Source organism: Echinops telfairi, unplaced genomic scaffold (genome assembly GCF_000313985.2).
Source record: "Echinops telfairi isolate 266 unplaced genomic scaffold, ASM31398v2 ScPeMD7_70;HRSCAF=299, whole genome shotgun sequence".
Taxonomy (NCBI): domain Eukaryota; kingdom Metazoa; phylum Chordata; class Mammalia; order Afrosoricida; family Tenrecidae; genus Echinops; species Echinops telfairi.
In genome coordinates this window covers 26,989,802-27,008,253 of record NW_022103968.1, presented here as the reverse complement: position 1 = coordinate 27,008,253, position 18,452 = coordinate 26,989,802, and the positions used below count along the sequence as shown (strand labels likewise).

General features: G+C 43.0%; 1 protein-coding gene across 4 annotated transcripts in view; it reads right to left on the bottom strand.

The window, feature by feature from the left end:
- Window positions 1-14,586, bottom strand: part of OGA (O-GlcNAcase) — a 27,996-nt gene extending 13,410 nt beyond the window's left edge. The window contains exons 1-8 of one of the 4 annotated variants that reach the window (XM_045291190.1): window positions 14,348-14,586; window positions 10,030-10,081; window positions 9,510-9,607; window positions 6,823-6,953; window positions 5,558-5,729; window positions 2,760-2,858; window positions 1,744-2,028; window positions 137-295 (exon numbers count right to left, since the gene is read on the bottom strand). In XM_045291190.1, the coding sequence (XP_045147125.1) occupies window positions 137-295; window positions 1,744-2,028; window positions 2,760-2,858; window positions 5,558-5,729; window positions 6,823-6,953; window positions 9,510-9,607; window positions 10,030-10,081; window positions 14,348-14,543 (1,192 nt within the window). In that variant the 5' untranslated portion in view covers window positions 14,544-14,586. The remainder of the gene's footprint in view (window positions 1-136; window positions 296-1,743; window positions 2,029-2,759; window positions 2,859-5,557; window positions 5,730-6,822; window positions 6,954-9,509; window positions 9,608-10,029; window positions 10,082-14,347) is intronic. The other 3 variants (XM_004700978.2, XM_045291188.1, XM_045291189.1) reach the window with 3 other exon arrangements.
- Window positions 14,587-18,452: the final 3,866 nt, after the last annotated feature.

Sequence of the window (18,452 nt, the reverse complement as noted above, 5' to 3'; positions counted from 1 at the left end):
TTGCTTTATTCTCTAAGATCCCTCAATTTCATCGAAGCTCATTTTGTGTGGTAAGCCTGTGGTGAGGCACAAGCTTTGTGACTCAATCATATGACCCAACACTTCCCGCCCCCTTACAAAACAATGCCAAACTCACTGCTGTACTGATGAGGTACGCCAAACTCCTGCAGCCATTCTGTTAACGCGAGCCTCAGAGCCATCTGCGGACTATAGAGTACATCGGTTTCAAGATCTTCATCACTGCCTTCCTTTTCTAGCTTTATCTGGATTGATACGGTACTGTCTTCACTGTCAGCTGCAAGAAAAAAGCAAGCATAAAAACTGTTGTTATGACAAAGGCTCCTGGCACGTGAGAGAAATATAAAGCACTAGTTCTAGTAAAACCACAAAAGCAAATAACTGAAACGAGAACAAATTTGAAATCTAAGAATGTCAACATTTCACATGAACCTAACACACTTCTAAATAAATGTAAAACTTAAACATAATTATATGTGAAAACAAGATTAATTTTAAAATCACCAGTCACTCAAGAATCATTTGTAATGTGAAGTACAAGACCCCATGTTTTAAATCTGTGTCTCCCACAGTGGGCAATAAGCACCCTCTCGGGCACTGGAGCAACCCTTGGGGGCTATAAAAGCAGATACCTATCTACAGCTTATCCTGGAGGACGGGCTTTAGTACAACATTTTTCATTGCCAGGGAGATGCTAAGACATTTTTTTTTCCTGAAAAAATGGTGTAAGGTCAAGTAAATTTGGGAACTATGCTTTATTTTTTTGGGGGGTGGGGGTGGGGGATAGGAACCTATGCTTTACATAAAGGTAACATCCCCTACCTCTAAGGGGTTTATACAAAGAAGCCCTGGTGGTGTAGTGGGTTAAGCATGAACAAGGCTAGGCATTATACACCATCAGTCGGCTCCTCGAAGGAAAGATAAGGCTTTCAACTCCTGCAAATATGCACAGGCTGGGAACCAACAGGGCAGCTCCACTCTAGCCTACACAGTCACCGTGAGCCAATTAGGAGTGAGGAAGGGGCTTATAACTAGGTGAGGGAAACAAACAGGAAAAGAATAATGGGCATGAAAATAAATACCTTGGGGGAAGACAGAACAGAAAACTGATATAAAGCCCAAATATACAGACTGTTACCTATAAATGTACCACAATAAAGGAAAAATCAACAATTTTGAAAAAGATAGTAAGGATGGCCCATGATGAACACGCTGATGCCATGGTGTGTACATGTAAGAATTGCTGAATTGGCAAATACTTTGTTATTTTTTACAATGAAAAATAAACAACATTATCTTCTTTAGAACTCTATTAAGTATTTTTTACTAAATAAATTTACAAAGATAAAAAATAAACACATTACATAAACTTAAGGGAAATCTAAATGATATGTCAAGTAACTCAGTGCTATCTAATCATCCAAACAAAACATTCCATTTGCAATCAGGGTAACAGGAATATAAGACTGACTACAAAGGTTTCAAAGGCTGAGTTCTAGTTTAAAAACGAATAAATGAGACCAAGAGATTAAGGAACCTATCCAAGGCCATTCAGAATGTCTCTTATTAAAGTCTTTCTGCTATCATATACATGATCTCATTAACAAGACTAACCAATATAGCTTAATAAAACTGCTGAAATTGTGATGACAAAGGAATACATACTTGCCAACAGCTGTAGTGAACTCTATTCTCAAAGTCAAGGGTCAAGTAGAGTCTACTCACTCATTACTACATCCTTTCTCACTCCGTTCATGTTTGATTTGTACCATGTAGCAAGGGTATGGATAGCAACATAATTGGCTTCAAATTCACAATTTGGGTTAGTCAGGACCCCTTTTAGCCGTGGGATGAGTTCTGTGGATCTTCCTTTGTATGGACCCAGAAACAGCCTCTTCTGGTCATAGTCATTAGCATGAATGTTGTCCCAGATTACTGGAGCTCTCTTAATAATCTTAGAGACCTCTTCAATAGATTCTACTGGAATTTCTTTAGCAACAACTTTGGGACCTAGAAATAATGATTACTTGTTAAAAGACCATCACACATGGGTCTTTTAGAACATACGCCACATATAACTTTCTATTTTTCCATGTGATATATAAGGTTTCACAATAATTTTTCTTCTTAAATTAACACAGCCACAAATATCGTTTGACTCAAAGCTTGGTTTTATTTCCCTCATGTTTCCTCAGATTTTTGCAGTAAAATTAGATGTAGAAGTAGAATTAGTAATCAAAAGATATTTAAATATGCTTCTTTATACTGCTACCATGTTAATAAGAAAATTTTCACTTTATGTACATTTCTAATAAAACCTCAATTAGACAAGCCCCAATTAACCTAAACTCTAGAAGGTTTTATGCCTTTCATCCCTAGAAGGAAAGCTAATAAAACTAGATGTCTACTAGCTATCAATTTAGCATAACAGCTTTCATTCCACCCAAAATAACTGTCCGCTAGCACTGGGATCAATACCTTTCAGCCCAGTTCTCTATAGGGTCTTAATCAATTATTCAGACGCTGATTCATGGTATAATCTCCAAAGATGTACCTTGCAGCTCATTATAAGAACTTAGGATTTTTAAACAAAAGGGTATTTCAGCAGTGAAAAATCAAGATTCCTGGCTCTGTCTCAATTTTATAATTTTAGATTAAGCAGAATTGCCACTTCCTCTAGAGTCTAATTAAGATTTTACTACATTAATATTAAAGTTAAAATATTAAAGTTAAAATCTTACCTGTCCAAAGCACCTCAATTCCAGGGAGAAGCTTTTCCCCCACAGTCCTTAAATAAGGAGACTGGGAGACATTTGGATAACAAAAAGTGCCACAATATTCTGAATGTGGGGGGAAAAGCAAAATAGTTCTGAGTTTCTTATGGCAAAAAATGTCTACCAATTATAAATTCTATTCATCCAAATGACAGATGTCTCCCATATCATGTCAGGTCCACAAGAAAATAAATTCATCCACACAATTTTATTATAGTCAATAAAACAAGCCAACAGCAAAAAAAATTAAAGTAGGTAAAGTTCACTTAAGAATCAATTATTAAATCTGATCTTCCAACGCAGTACAGATTCTTCTACAGTCACTAGAAATATGTTTACTAACAAAAACACCATTCTTAGCATTTTATAATTTTAACTTAATTCTAAATTGCTCACACTTCTCAATTACAATCTCAGAAGTCACGGGGAATGAATTGATAACACAGCTAATACAAGATTATGCCCATGGCTATGAGCATTCAACTGCAATTTAAACTCTAAGTTGGAATGAACTAATTCTTAGTATGACTTCATTAAACACTGTATTTGAAAACTCATATTGTATTAGCTTACTAAGGTTCACAGCTTGCTATACTCTGAGAGACATACATACAAACAAGTATGTCAGTCTCGGAAGTCAAATGTGTGGGAAAATGTGGGAGAGAAATTCTGAGGAACTAGAAGCTGAAGCATTATAGGGAATCATGAAAGAAAAAGGAAACATGGAACAAGGGGAGAAAAATGGGTTTTCTGTTGCTCAAAGGGAGGTTATGCGTTAAAACAGCCTTAACAGTACCTGATAATAATAGGCTGACTACTAGAACCCAGGTGAGAAGTGGAGAAAGATAAGCACAGGCAGAGAAAGGGATCAAGTAGAAAAAAATGAAACTCGACTGAGTCAAAAGTAATGTAAATCTGTTTGTTTTCAATCATCCCACCCTTTAAAGGAGGGGCTCGGACACACGCAGGGGCAGCTCTACTGTGACCCACAGGGGGCTATTAACCGAAACTGACTAGCTGGCACTTGAGTTTTCTATTCTTTAAAAAGGTCCTTGTGACACTGTCTGGTAAGCATTTGCTGAAGGCAAAGCCAGCAGTTTAAATCCACCAGCCGCTCCATCAAAGAAAGAGGCTATTTGCTCCCATAAAGATTTACAGCTTCAGAAACCCTATACAGGGTTGTTATGAATCAGAATTCACAGATCTTTCTTTAATACTGAAGACCTAATGTTCTTATACAAGCATGCCGTGGCAATACTGTGGGTTTGGTTCCAGACCATTGCAATAAAGCAAGACAAAGTTTTATATCCCAATGTATATAAAAGTTCTGTTTGCCCTATAGTCTATGAAGTATGCAGAAGCATTAGAAAAACTATGGATTATTGAGATTAGCAACAAAATGTGACAGACACAAAGGAAGCACATGCTACTGGAAGAATGACACCAACAGACATGCTCGATGTAAGGTCGTAAACCCTCAATTTGAAAGCCCACCAGTCTCTGGGAATCATACTGAAACAAGCTATGCCTATAGTCCCAACACTAACAATGAAGTCTTGTTTATCTTTTGCCCATTCCAACCAGGAAACCTTTTCCTACCACGCTCTTTCCAATTGTGGTCTATAGGGTTTTTAACAGCAACTTTTCAGAAGCAGACCACCAGGTCTTCTTACTACGTGCTTCTGGGTCAACGGAACCGCCAACACTGCGGTTAGCAGGCAAGCATGTCAGCTCCTTGCACAACCCAGGGTTGCTTTGCCTGTCAATCATCATTTATTAGTGCTTAGAGTTTCTCCAACTTAAGAACTTAAAAAACATCTTCAAGAAAAATGATTCCAACCTTCATATACCAGGGATGAGGAGTGGGAGACAAGTAAGAGAGGTGGAAGGGGTTATGTGGATAAGAGCATGCATACAAATGCACAAACGAGCCTATACATGTTCTTTGGAAAGCTATGTTATCCTGGAAGACTGGCTAAACACGAAGAGGCTTCCAAGGAAAAATGGAATTGGAAGATAGTGGAATTTTCCCATGAATCTTTTTGAAGTCCCCTCCCATGGGTGGCACAAAGGTTAAATGCTAGACTAACTTCCCAAAAGGTTGGCAATTAAAATCAGATTCATATTTGAACTCATTTCATTCTCATTTGACATCTGCTGTGAAATAGCCTTTCCAATTCAGATACACTGAATCTGAATCTACAGTTAACAAGACCCCTAAGTGGTGCTCATGCATACATAAATTCTCACTAAAATGTACACTGGTTCACTGGACAGTGTAAGCTACGAAAAAAAAATCATGTGTAAATTATCAAGGGTTCGTGAGAGAGGGAGGATGGGGAAGGGAGGGAAAATGAGCTGATACCAAGGCTCAAGTAGGAAGCAAATGTTTTGAGAATGATGATGGCAACAAATGCACAAATGTGCTTGACACGATGGATGGATGGATGGATTGAGGTAAGAGTTGTACAAGCCTCCAATAAAATGATTTAAAAAAAAGTAGACCGATTCAGTATCTCTGGGTGGAAATGCAAATCTCAGCAGAACTGAGTCAGAATGGACTAGTTTAATGCCATCCACAGGTGCCTTGGAAACAAGGCAAGCTGCTTCTGAAAGGTCATGGCCTTGAAAACCAAATGGAAGTTTGGAATAGAAGTACGCAGTTCTATTCCATACACACGGGGTTGCCAAGAGTTGGGATCAACCCTGTGGCAAGGAGTAACAAGTTACATAGAGAGCTATTATAGAGCTATTATATACTATACCTGTAGGACAGAAGAGGAAAGTTTCCGGCTCTCCTAAGTACTGATAAATTTCATTTGTGATGGAGACCTGGGCGTGAGCAAAAGAACTGAATACCTCTTTGTCTGCCGCGCACATATTATGGTCAATATCATCAAAAAGCAAAGCGAATGACCTGCACCCAAACTGAGAAACCTAGAAAGAGAGAAGAGCAACATGCTCACCAGCTCGTCTTAGCAACAATCACACAGGATTCTAAATATTAAAGGCTTACTTAACAGCTTCAAGTCAATTATCTTCCTTAGGAGAATACTCTAAGCCAGACCCATTAATTTTCTATTTTCAATGGAAGAAACTCCAAGTTAAACAGTTAGGCAACATTATGATGACCTAGCTTTCACTTGTGCTTGGATACAATATGCTAATTTGTTCTAAGAAAGTTCCTGGAACAAAGTATTTCTTTGGGTGCTGACTACAAAAACACTAACACCAGAGTTAGAGAAATTAAAACAGTAAAATAACAAGACTCAGAACACAAAAAAGCCAGTCCTTGCTCTAGTCCTAAAAGGCTTCTTAATCCTAACCCAACTCTTCGCAGATAAACCTGTCCATGAATCAGAAAAAAATTTAAGCAGAGCACCCTCCTCAAATTTGATCAAATAAGGGAATGACCTGAAAAGCACATTCATCTGAACAATGTTAACAGACACTGATATTCTCTCTCCCTAAAAATTAAAACACGGTTGTAGAAAACGAGAGCTTTAAACCTTAGAACACCAACTTTTATGCTGTTAGAATTCAAAATCTGATCAGGTTACCCAAGTTTTTTTCCTGGTTGATCTTGGAAAACTAGCCAATCGTATCCAGACTCCTGTGCATATAAATCAGGGAGCTGTTTTTAATAGGTAACATCCAAATTCTACATACACAGTAACAAACTGAGTAAAGTGTCCAGTAGTATGTATCAAGAATTTCTTGAAGTGTGGTCTGGAATCAAAATCTCAGAATCACTCGGATTCTTGGACCCCACCCCAGAGTGTCAGGACCTCTGGGGAGTGTTTAATAACGTTCTTTTAAAAATCATGTCTATTCTTTTAAGACAATGCTTATACGAATTGAAGTTTGGGAAACCTTAGTACCACTAACAAAGCTCTTTTAACTCATTTCAGAAAACATTCCTTTATCAGAAGCATTCCAGTAAAAAATTCTACCGAAACAAGGATATGTTTGGTTTCTTTTTATCATAAAAGCAGGTCAGAAAACTATCATTCAAAAGCAAGGACGTTACCTGGTCTAGTTTGCGTTTCAGTGTGGATACTTCCTTGGGGTTAGAGAAGGTGATATCCAATCCAGGTGAGATGGCGTAAATGAACTCTATCTCATACTCCCGTGCAGCAGAGATGAGAGTCATAAGTTGTTCTAAAGAAGAGAGTACATGTGTTCAGAAAGCAACATAGGTTCTGAAAACTAAAAGCTAAAAAAGCCTTCACCTTTCAACTGAAGATAATTTTCCCTAATTTACAATGAAGAAAATTCCTTTAATTTTATCACACTGTCATATTCAACACCACAGGTGGTACAAAATGGCTCCGTAACGTGCTCGAATGCCACAGTGCAGAGAAAAAGAACCAGTCTTCCCATTTCTCTTTGAACCAACATAAAATGTTTCCACCTGTCACCCAAATAGTTTATTCTTTTTCTGAAACAAACCAAAAGCAATATTCTTTTCCTTCTGTTGCCATTGCTCAAAAATAGTGTCAATTCTTAGTGAACAAATAATTTCTATTTCCTTAAATATGAGGTATAAATGTTGGCTTCCCCCGCCCCCCATCCCCTTTGTCTCTGAACACCTGAAATTTCTAAAGAAATAAATCTACATATACTAGTTTATACTGTGGACAGGAGAAAATGTTTCTTTCAGAATCAGAGTCAAGGAACAGCCCTAGCAATCCTAACTCATCTTAGAATCAAGGAACAACAGTGATTGTAAATATTCAAGTTTTAAAATGTGATTTTTTTTTCCTAAACAAATTTAAAATTCCTACTCTATATTACAGGATATGTCTTTAAATAACTTTCAGTGGCATCTTAAGTCATTTGATTATACTTCGATTATTGAACACATCAAATTTCATTACCAGCACCACCAAAAATAATTAGGCTGACATACTTAAATTATAGAGTAGTAACCAGTAGCACTATGAGGTGGGATAAGTTTTAACTGCATCTTAGTAATTCAAAAAAGACTTTCCCTGCTTTTAAGTCTTTGGATGGGCTTAGTAACCTAGTATCTTGTTAGCTACATGAATACACCATTTCATTCCAAGTATAAAAATGTTTCCTAATTCACAGAAGTCTGCAAAGAAAAGCAGCACGTGGTCTCATTTACACGAGGTTCTCTGCTGTTCCACCTTATTTATGAACACAAGCACTCCTCTAACAAGGATAACCAGTGAGGGCACTCTCCGTCAGTGCAGGCCTAGGCTATGGCCAGGTCTTTATTTTATATCAAGACAGGACCAGTTAACAGTGCTGTGCTAGGCCACACTGTAGTCTAAAGCAAAAGAATCGTCAGTGACAGTCATAGTCATCCTATCCTTACCCAAAACTACCCAGTTTTGTTCACTGTGGATTTTTTAAAATTTTGCATTAATTCTGGTCTTTAAAAAGACTGCACAAAATATCTTGGTTACTGATTTTGTAGCCCCTTAAATTTTGTACTCAAGGACAACTTACTTGTCTTGCCCTAGAGCTGGCCCTGAGCATCAGTGTTCCATTGTTAAACCAGTGTTTCCCAAAGTGGGTGACTGTCCCCACTGCCCCAGAGTGGATGCGACTGCCCCCTGGGAGCACTGGAATGATCCAGGGGGGCCTTTAAAAGCAGATACCTATGCTTTATCCTGGATTTTTAAATGCCAGGGAGGCTCTGAAAAGGCCAAATAAGTTTGGGAATCTATGGGTTACACTACTGGCTGAAGTAGAGTACACTCTATGACCAGAGCAGGCAGAGTCAGATTCAATTAATTATGCTTGGTATAGTACAGGACACAGTGAGTTAGGCATTGGTCAGTGGTTCAAATCCACCAGCCACTCCACAAGAGAAAGCGGGTTTCTGCTCCTGTAAAGATGTACAGCCTCGCTCTCTGTCCTCTCTGCACTAGGAGCAGCCCGCCTGCCACTGTCCCTCATCTCCTAAAAATGTACACCTGAGCCAAATTCGTCTCCACCTCTTCCCTGGTCAGGAGCACCTCCCAGCTGCTGAGCCGAACCTTGTCTGTGTTGGTGCAGAAACAGTCAAAGACACTGACAGATGAGCGCTTCAGCAGCTGGACAGTCCCCAGTTCCCTGACCTCACTCATCCCTAGTTGCAGCTTCTCAACCCCCACTATCTCAAGGGACACTGACACAGCTGCCAAGTTCACTGAGGCCAGAACTGTCACAGTTGGGTGGCAGGCTCCGGAGCCGGCATTAGGGCTGTGTTCAGGAGCCTCACTAACGGTGATGCCAGGAACCCTTCCCTGAAGCAGCAGCTCTTCTCCTACGCCATCCTGGGCTTTGAGGCCAGAGGCCATGGGGCTTTTCTGCCTCCCTTATGAAACTCCCTGGGCAGCCCGGGGAAAGTAATTGGCTCAGGGTTTGAGAGAGAGAGGGAAGACAAATAAATACTGTATTAATAAAGAAAAAAAAAAAAAGACGTACAGCCTCAGACCCCCACAGGAAGCAGAGTGGTGTGACCTATAGGGTCACTGAGTCAGAATCAGCTCTATGGCAGCGAGTTTAGCATACCACCTTAACCTTATTAGTGCCACTTACTTGCCTGACAACGCAAATAAGCTAAACAGTTACTGAGTAGAAAAGGCAATTACTACATGGTGAAAATGAAATATCTGGTAAAATTCTAGTATAACTACATTTAAAATACAGCTGTTTTCTTCACATTTTCTGAATTTGTGAAACAAAAATAAAGAGATTTACCAGCTTCCTCCACTGAATACATCTCTCGCCAAAACATCCTATGTTTATAGTCATCTTTCGGAGCATACAAGTATGTATTTAATTCCCATTTCTGGAGCCTTCAGAGGAAAAAGAAGTACATATTTATAAAAAAGCAACATTCATATGCTGTAAATACCAATATTTTCCTTTCTTGGAGTATCTCAATCTCAAATAAAGCTAAATGTACTCTGAGTCAGTGATTTTTAACATTTCTTACCATAGAAATTTTTTTAAATGCAAGACATGTCAACGGACTTAGCAGTTTTAATTAAAAATACAAAAACACTGGGTGAGTTCAGTGAAGCCCAAATCCTATTCCTTTTCTCCAGGGTAAGTTTGAAAACCATTTGCCCAGGTGAAAAAGTAAATACTACAGGAAAATAACTGTGCAATGAAGATCATCAAACTACACCTAACGTCAGTCAATGTCAATATTGCCCCAAAAGAAAAGATTAAGGGCTTACGAGTCTCCTTTCTATTTCATAAAATAAAGACTTACCTTCTAAAAAGTTCTTTTCTTTGTTCCATAACCCAAGGTCTTCCATAAAACCCTAGATGAAAAGCAAGAATAAAATTACTTTCAAGTTTCAAAACATGGTAAACTGTTTATTGAGAAAAGCAGGTTATGAAACAAATACTACAAAACAAATAAATATGACAAAGTAAAAACTGTGCAATGCATTAAAACCTAAAGGCTATTCTCAAACACTAAGGTTACTTTTACAAGTTACTCTAAAATGCTAAACATAATCTCTTCTTATTACCAATAAAGATCAAATATAATAAATTGAACTCTGAAAAAGAGAACTTCAATCTTAAATGAGGAAGGAGGAGCTAAGTAAGACAAAACGACCACTACCAATGACTATCTAGGAAGATCCTAGATTGCTTCAGCAGGGAGAGAAGAGATAAACAAGTGAGGTGAAAAGAGGATCAGAAAAGGGCCTCTAGAAAGTTATCAGACTGGCCTCATTCTAAGATCACTTTTTTTTAAAGTCTCTAATATAATCAAGGAGCTCTGGTGGCATAAGGGGGTTACCCCACTGAGCTGCTAACCACAATGTCAGATGTTTAAGAACCACTATTCGCTCCTGTCTACTCCTGTAAAGATTTAACTTCTCAGAAATCCAAAGGAGCAGTTCTACTTTGTCCTAAAGAGCTGCTATCAATCAGAATCAACCCTCCTACTACAGTAATTTTTTTGGACTTAATAAAAGAAACAACAACAAAACAAGCCTGAAACCATCAAAACAAGTTAGTGGAGTTAGCCCAAATCATTGCACCTCCAGAACAAAGGTTGCGGCTGTCAGCTCCCACAAAGGTTTAACAGGCTAGACACTCCTCCACTGCCTCTAGGGTTATTTATTAAAAGTGTGGTTCAAGGGAAAGTCTACCAAGCACTTGAGTTTTCATTCAACAATTTAAACATTGTTTCACAACATTAGCTTAAAATCAAGAGCAAAGGTTTTAATCACTGGAATTTTAAGAAAGCCATTTGTCCTCCAGTGTCCCAGAGAGGGCAAGACCAGCTTACAACTGGTCTTGGAGCACCCTACTGTGCCCTACCCCACATCTTCCTGAAGCTTTCTAACCAGTCTCTCACCTGCCAGTGATAAGAACCCCTCAGGGACATCCACCATGAAGATTTAGAACATTTTGAACACCAAATGCTCTTCTCTCTTTTTTGAACACCAAATGCTCTTCTCTCTCACACACACACTCACACACACGTAAAGTGCCAGTCTCTATACACTGTGTATCACAAACAGGAACATGGCAGACCAAAACTTATATAAGAAATCTTCAGGGCAGCAGAAAGTCTCCACTTCCTCCTTCAGAGAAGCTGGTCGGTTTGAAATGCCGACCTTGTGGTTAGCAGTACAACACTAAACCCATGACACCACCAGAGTTCCCTTTTGCCCTCTAAGACTTGTATAAATTTTACTTACTCGGAAATATGAAAACCCACCTAAAAACCTCTTGTAGGTAGTTTTTAATATTCCTGATTAGGTAAAATTTATACAAGCCTTCAGCTTTTCTACCGTGCCCAACATTGCCATTTCTCCCTCAAAGAAGTAGTCTTTGAGCATCCATTGAGAATTGCTCCAATATCCAAAAATGCTTCTTCAAGTGCTTGATACTAACCTTCAGAAGCCCTAACTTTGCTCTTTGAGGGCCAGGTTCAGCGTTTTTGGTAGATTCACACCACCAAGAAGCAGTGCTGTTACCATGAATTCAAAGCAAAGGTATGTGAAGAAAAGAAAAGGAAGTCTGGCTGGACCCTACAGGAAGGAGTGGCTATCCTCCCTCATTTTAGGAATTACGCCAACCCTCAAACAACCAAAATCCTTTGCTGCGTCAGGTCATCCTGGAAGCAAGGCGGGAATGGGAAAGGAGGAATAACAGACTAGAGAAATGAAGGCAAGAGCCCCCGTTTACTAGCAAGTTCCAGGTTATGAACAGAGAGCAGTTAGTAATGTGTCTTTAAAAGGCAGAAAAGGTTCTTACTTAGCCTCTCTTCAGTGCTGGAAATCGCTAAAAAGTGATTTCAAATCCCCAAGTGCAGCAAGTGAAGGTAATTGTGAGGAAGACTTTGTTGCCAACAGGGCAACATTGGTTCAATCATTTCAAAATGGGGGAAATGTACAAATGCCCTAAAAGGCACATGCATAGGTAATTAAACTGGAGAGTAAGTTGGATATTTGTAACCCTGGGATTTACTGTATCCTGAAAAAGCATACCAAATTATTTAAACCACAATAAGTTTATCTTCTAAGTCACAAGTTTCCTTAGAAATATACTCCTTTAGTTCTAAAATTGCTACATCCCCAGCCATCTTCTCCACTCTCCAGCTCAAGATCTTTGACGGCAAAATCCAGATTCTTGTACTGCACTCAAATAAGCCCAATAAATAACATTAGCTAGTAAATCCCCTCCCCTCCCCCCGGAGAAAGACAGGGCTTTCTATGCCCACGAAGTCACAGTCTCAGAAACTCACAGGGGCAGTTCTGCCCTGTCCCACAGGACCACTGTGAGTCAGCACTGACTAGGTGGCACTGATACAAATTACACAAAGCAGTCATGTTTCATAAAGTAACCCCAGTTCGAATACAAGCAGCTTCCTATCCCACTTTCTCCAGGGCAGGTAACTATGCCAAACTGTTTCATTCCCTACTGTAGCTGCAAATTAATGTATTCTGTCCTACAATTAAACTTCATCCAAAATATTATAAGGACCACCCCTCCTTCAAACGAAGCACTGTAAAAGCTGATGCTCCTAAGCAAGAAGGTAGCCCTTCTTTCCTTTCTGTATCTTTGTTGTTTTTATAAAGACCGATTTTATACAATGTTACTCTACTACACATGGAAAAGTGAGACAGCTAAGCAAGCCTGGGTCAGTCAAACTACTTCAGAAAATTCAAATAATATATGCTGACCTTGAGGAAAAAGACGTTGTACACAGCTGATATGCTTCAATACTGGGCTCACTTTATTTGCCTATTCAGATTCAAAAAATGCCCAACAATCTTCTGGTAATTGTCCTTAGCTCCCCAAAAGAAGCATGATTCCTTTTCAACTAGATAGAGCCTCTTCTGTCCCACTAAATTCAGTTGTCAAGATACTTTGACTCAAACCATTATCCTTCAGGGACAAAGTACAATAGCCAAGAAAGAGAGCAATTCTTTAGGCTGCAAATGCACCATCAATGAGTGGGGAGTGGGCAGTCCAAAAAAAAAATGTCGAAGCAGAGAGAAAATTACTCAAACTGGAGCCTGAGTGTGCAGGTTCCCCCCTCCAGGAATGCAAGCAGTCTGCGCGAGAGTGATTCCCGGCCCTCCCCAGAGAGTAGAGGCAATAACACTCTGCTCAGCTTTTATTTTACCACTTGGGCGCAGCAAACGATAGGAATTCTAGTAAAACCCTGCCTGAGCCCAACACCTCGCCTGCGGAAGTCTGGCTCCGAGCCCAGGGCGGGTGGGGTCTAATCTGTTAGTAGCCCGTAGGGAATACCACACCATTTCAGAATGGGAAAGGAGGCTAGCATGCCACTTCGCCTCTTCCCCTCATTTCAACCAGGCCGATGTTCGGCTCGAGCCCACTAACCAATTAACCAGATGCCAGGGAGTCCACTGACGACCCCGAGCCCACGAACCAGTTAACCAGATGCCAGGGAGTCCACTGACGACCCCGAGCCCACGAACCAGTTAACCGGATGCCAGGGAGTCCACTGACGACCCCCAAGTGGATCAGGGTAGAACTGCTGGCCACAAGGTTCTCAGTGGGCTTGCTTTCCATTTGCCTCTGGCTGCATTTGAACTTCCAACTTTCTTGGTTAGCAGCCAGTGGATCTGCACTACCCAGGGGCGCCAACACGTTTTGAGCCCCGTAAAGCCCTGTTGGAACTTGCTCAGAGGTGCTTCCGAAGAGAGACCTAGAGATCGGCTTCCGAAAAGGCCACAGAGCCCGGTCGCCATCAGGGCCGAAGGCCTCCAAGGCAACAAAACAGCAACAAAGCCCCGGCCCAGCCCGGCCGCACCCGCCAGGGCGCAACTTCAATCGGCGCCACCTTGCCCCGCGAGGACACGCACACGCACATGGGCACCCCCCACCCCGTGGTCGGCCAGCGACCCCACAAGACAAAGTAGAACTTTCCGTAAGATTCTAAGGCTGCGATTCTCTTTGGGGGCCGACGGCCCCACCGTTCTCCCCCGGGGCGGCTAATGGGTCCGAAGTTAGCAGGCTGACCAGCGCTTAACCCATGCGCCACCAGCATTCCTCCAGGAGCCGAGACTGGGTGGAACCGAACGCTCGCTCACCTTCCACCACGCCGCACAGAAATCGGCGCGGCCCGCCCGCCGGCGCTCCCGAGGCTCCGGCTGGGCTGTCATCTCCGGGGGCCGGGGCTGCCGGCGTCTCCAACGAAGCCCCCGCGGGGGCGGAGGCGGCTGCAGGACTGGGACTGAGCTCGCTCTCGCGCTCCTCCAGCGCCGCCTGGCTCTCCTTCTGCACCATCCTCCTGCCCACGGCCACGGCCACCGCCACCTCGGCAGGTCCTCCTCGGCCTCCGTCCGCAAGGCCGCTGGCCCGGAGCCCTGCAGAGGGCCTCGGCTCCGAGCGCGCGCCCTTCCGGCTCCTTCCCTTCCCCCTCCGCCCTCCCCCCTCCCTCCGCAGGGGCCCGGATGAGAAGGGCGGCGGCCCCGGCGCGAGCCCTTTGTCAGCCGCAGCCGCAGCCGGGAAGCCAGGAGCCCGAGCGGAAAGCGAGGCTGCGCCCTCTCTTTCTCCGAAGGCAGATGGCTCACGCTCCGTTCGCGCTCTCCGTTAGCCTCTGCTACCCTTCAACTGGCTCCTTCCAGCCGCGGATCCCCGAACCCGAAGCCCCTCGGTCTCCCCGGCCGCTGCTCCTACCACCCGCTTCCTGTTTATCCGCACTGCGCCTGCGTCGCAGACCGGCTTAGACCGGTCCCCTCAGCCCGGCTCCCCCTCCTTTTGAGTCAGTCCATTGAGCCTCGTTCAGCAGGGGAACTTAGAAGCCAGAGGAAGCGAAAAGCGGAAGGGACTGAAGGCAGTGGGATGTACCATTTGTAACCACCACCCTCCAAATTCAGCCCAGCGCTTTGGGACGGACCATTACCCTCCTCGAAGGAGGGGGGCATGGGAGGAGGCTGCGCCTTGTTAGGGCAATTGGGAGAAGCGGGGGCCGGCAAGGGCGAAAATGAGGTGTTTACTTTCTCAATGCGCAGGCGCAGAAACGAAACCTGTTGTGCTTAAAGGGATAGGAAGAGCTTGACCTACTTTCGACAGAGATGCTCCTAACACGTTGGCTCGTTGGCCAGACTCAGTTCTGTGCAGACACCGCTCCCAGGACCGCTGTGAATCATTTTCTCCTACCCTCTAACTGGGCTCCAGCCCGGGTTAAGAAGGCAATCGTTTGTTCATCCCTTCATTCAGCAGACACCTAGTCAGCTTGCTTCATACTTGACTGGGGCTACTATGAGCTCACAGAATTGTGGTGGAGGCAAGCAAGGGCACACACTGCCCACTTGGCGTACCCACATGTTGCGGGAGCTGTGGAAGGGAATAACTTACTCCTTCAGGGAGAGATGGCTTTGGCTTCGCTCTTGAACTGGATCATAAAGGAGGAGGAGACAAGAACGCCGCATTCCAGGGCAGTGGAGCAGAATCCAAACATGGAAAAGCCAGTCGTCTTCGGGTAAGGGGAGCTCCTGGACAGAACATTTCCCAGGGGAAGCCTCTCTAAGCCCTAGATGGGTTCGGGCTCTGCCATATGTTCTCAAAGCTCCCTGTACTTTTACCATTAAAACCTCCCTGCCAGCGAGTGGATGCCGACTCGTAGCGGCCCTGAAGGTCAGGGTAGAACTGCCCTTGTGAGTTTTAACTGCGGGAACAGAAAGCCCCTCTTCCTCCCGCAGAGCGCCTGGTGGTTTGGAGCTGCTCGCCTTGCAGATCACAGCCCAAGGAGCAGCCACTCCGCCGCCAGCGGTTACTAAGCCTCGTTCTATGGATGTGAATCAAGAAGTCTGTCTCGAGTTTTGAGAAAGAAAGGTGTTGAACTCCTTAAGAGTTTTTACTCCCGGAATGGGGCTTCTTTTGGCATTCCTCTGATGACGGCAGAGAACCAGAAGACTTGGTGGGACCGGGTTAGGGCTGCCTCGGCCTTTGGTTTCATGAAACTTCCTCTTTGCTTCATACCTCACAATGAAGCAAGTCAGCAACCCCAATTTCAGGAACCCTCCACGGACTAGATCTGGGGAAAGATCCACTTTCTAGCCCTCTAGCTCTTAAACTTGTGAGGGTTCATTCTGGCCCCACACATGACTGACACATACTCTCTCTCCAGGACAAATCACAAAGACCAGTGCTTAGAAAGCTTCTGATAAATATTTGTAAAATGAACAGATGGAGCCCTGCCCTCACAAGTTTATATGCTGCATGAAGAAACAGATCATAACAAACCTAATGTGACTCGGGAATTCAATTGTAACAATCACTCTAAAGAGAGGAAGTGATGATGTGAGACAGAGTAACTGTAGCAGGTAGTGGCTGTTACAGATGGAAGAATAGTGGCAATCTAGGTGAGAAATGATGGCATGGAATAGGGCATAAAGGTAGAAAAAGAGGAGGTGTACCCTTGGTGGTGGAAGTGGTGACTAGTTAAATGGGAGTGAGTGCACAGTGAAGGAAAGGAAGAAATTCAGACTAATGTTTTCTCCTTAGATTCACCACCACTACCACCATACTAATGTACTGTTATTGTTAGATGGCTCAATTCTGACGCACAGCAACCACATATGATTCTCCTATAGGGATTTTTTTTTGGGGGGGGGGATTTCTTAGTTATCTTTACAAGAGCAAGTCCCCAGGACTTTCTCCCACAGAGCTGCTAGGTGCGTTAGAACAGACCACCTGTCAGTTAGCAGTCAAATGTTTCACTATTGCACACGTTCAGGACTCCTTGAAAACGCATGAATTTTGACCTCAGCAACTGTACAGATATTAGTGCATTTTACTGAGATAGAAAGGACAAGGCAGGCATAAATCACTGTGGGGGGTGGTTATTCTCCCTGAAGGCAGTCAGTTGCCAGACCAAGGGGTGGGCCTGTTCCCTGCTGCTGGGGACAATGAGCTAAGGCTTGCGACCATTAGCTTGGTTCCTGTAGGTGGGGTTTACACCCTACTGATAATGGTTCCTATGGAGACCCAGAGAACAGGTCAAAATTAAATCCTAATCTAAATCTAGGATTTGCCCATCTTGTCACATGTATACCCCCAATCCCTCCTCTTCCTATTGCGTGTATGTCCCTAGACCACCCCCTCTCATTGCTGTATAACCTATAGTGCAACCCCTTCCTGTGATATATATCTTTACCTGTAATTAGGGGGCTTGCACACCCCCAAAGGTATATAGGCGTGGGTCAGCAATAGAGATCTATCTCTCTCTCACTGGGGTCTCTCGCTGGTCTCTCCCCTCTCTTCCCCTTCTCTTCTCCCGTCCTCTCTCCCTTGTAAGTCCACGTGGAGATGTCAGAGAGGCAATTGGATATATAAGTCTTGGAGCCCCTAAGAGAGTTCTGAGAATATTAATTTGGGTGCTTCTGCATTTAGATAGTGCTTAAAGTCATGGAGTTGCTGTTATGTGAAGAAAGGCTCAGATCAAGCCACTGGGCTCCCGTTACAAAGGATGAGTCAGCAAGGAAGGGCTGAGTAGGGGTGACCAAAAAGACAGAAAGAACCCCTTTAATATAACATACTGGAATTTTTAGATGGAGCAGCTGCCAAATTCAGATTCCAGCCAATGGCCAAGAAAAAATGATCAAAATGCCAACCTGTTGCTTGGTTTTTTTTTTCTGGATCTCATCTGTGTGCCCTAACTTCAAATCACGTCTCATCCCCTAGCAATTCTCAGTTTCAGATGTCAACTTTTCGTAAACTTTATTCTTCCCAGGCCTGACCCATACACTCATTGTGCTCATTCATCCAATCATTGTGTTTTTGTTGAGAATATACACAGTACGGCATTTACCAATTCAAGTTTCCATGACACTGATTACAATCTTCCATGTGGACAATCATAGTGACTCGTATTCTCTAAGTTGTTCTTCCCCCCCATTAATACAAACTCACTGTCCCCCTAATGTTCCTCTCGAATCTCTGGAGTTGCTGTTGTCAATGTGGGGGAAGAGAGGCTTTCTACTCCTGTGAGAAGTTACGCTCTTGGAAACCCCTGGGAGCAGTTCTTACCTGCCCTGTAGGGTCGCGGAGTCACACCGACAGGGTGGCAGTGAGTTTGGGCCAGCTTGTTCTTAAAAGAGCCTAATGCTCCGAGCATTTTTTTTAACTAGTTATTATTTGTTTGTATTTTTAATCGTTTTATTGGGAGTGCATACAACTCATCACAATCCA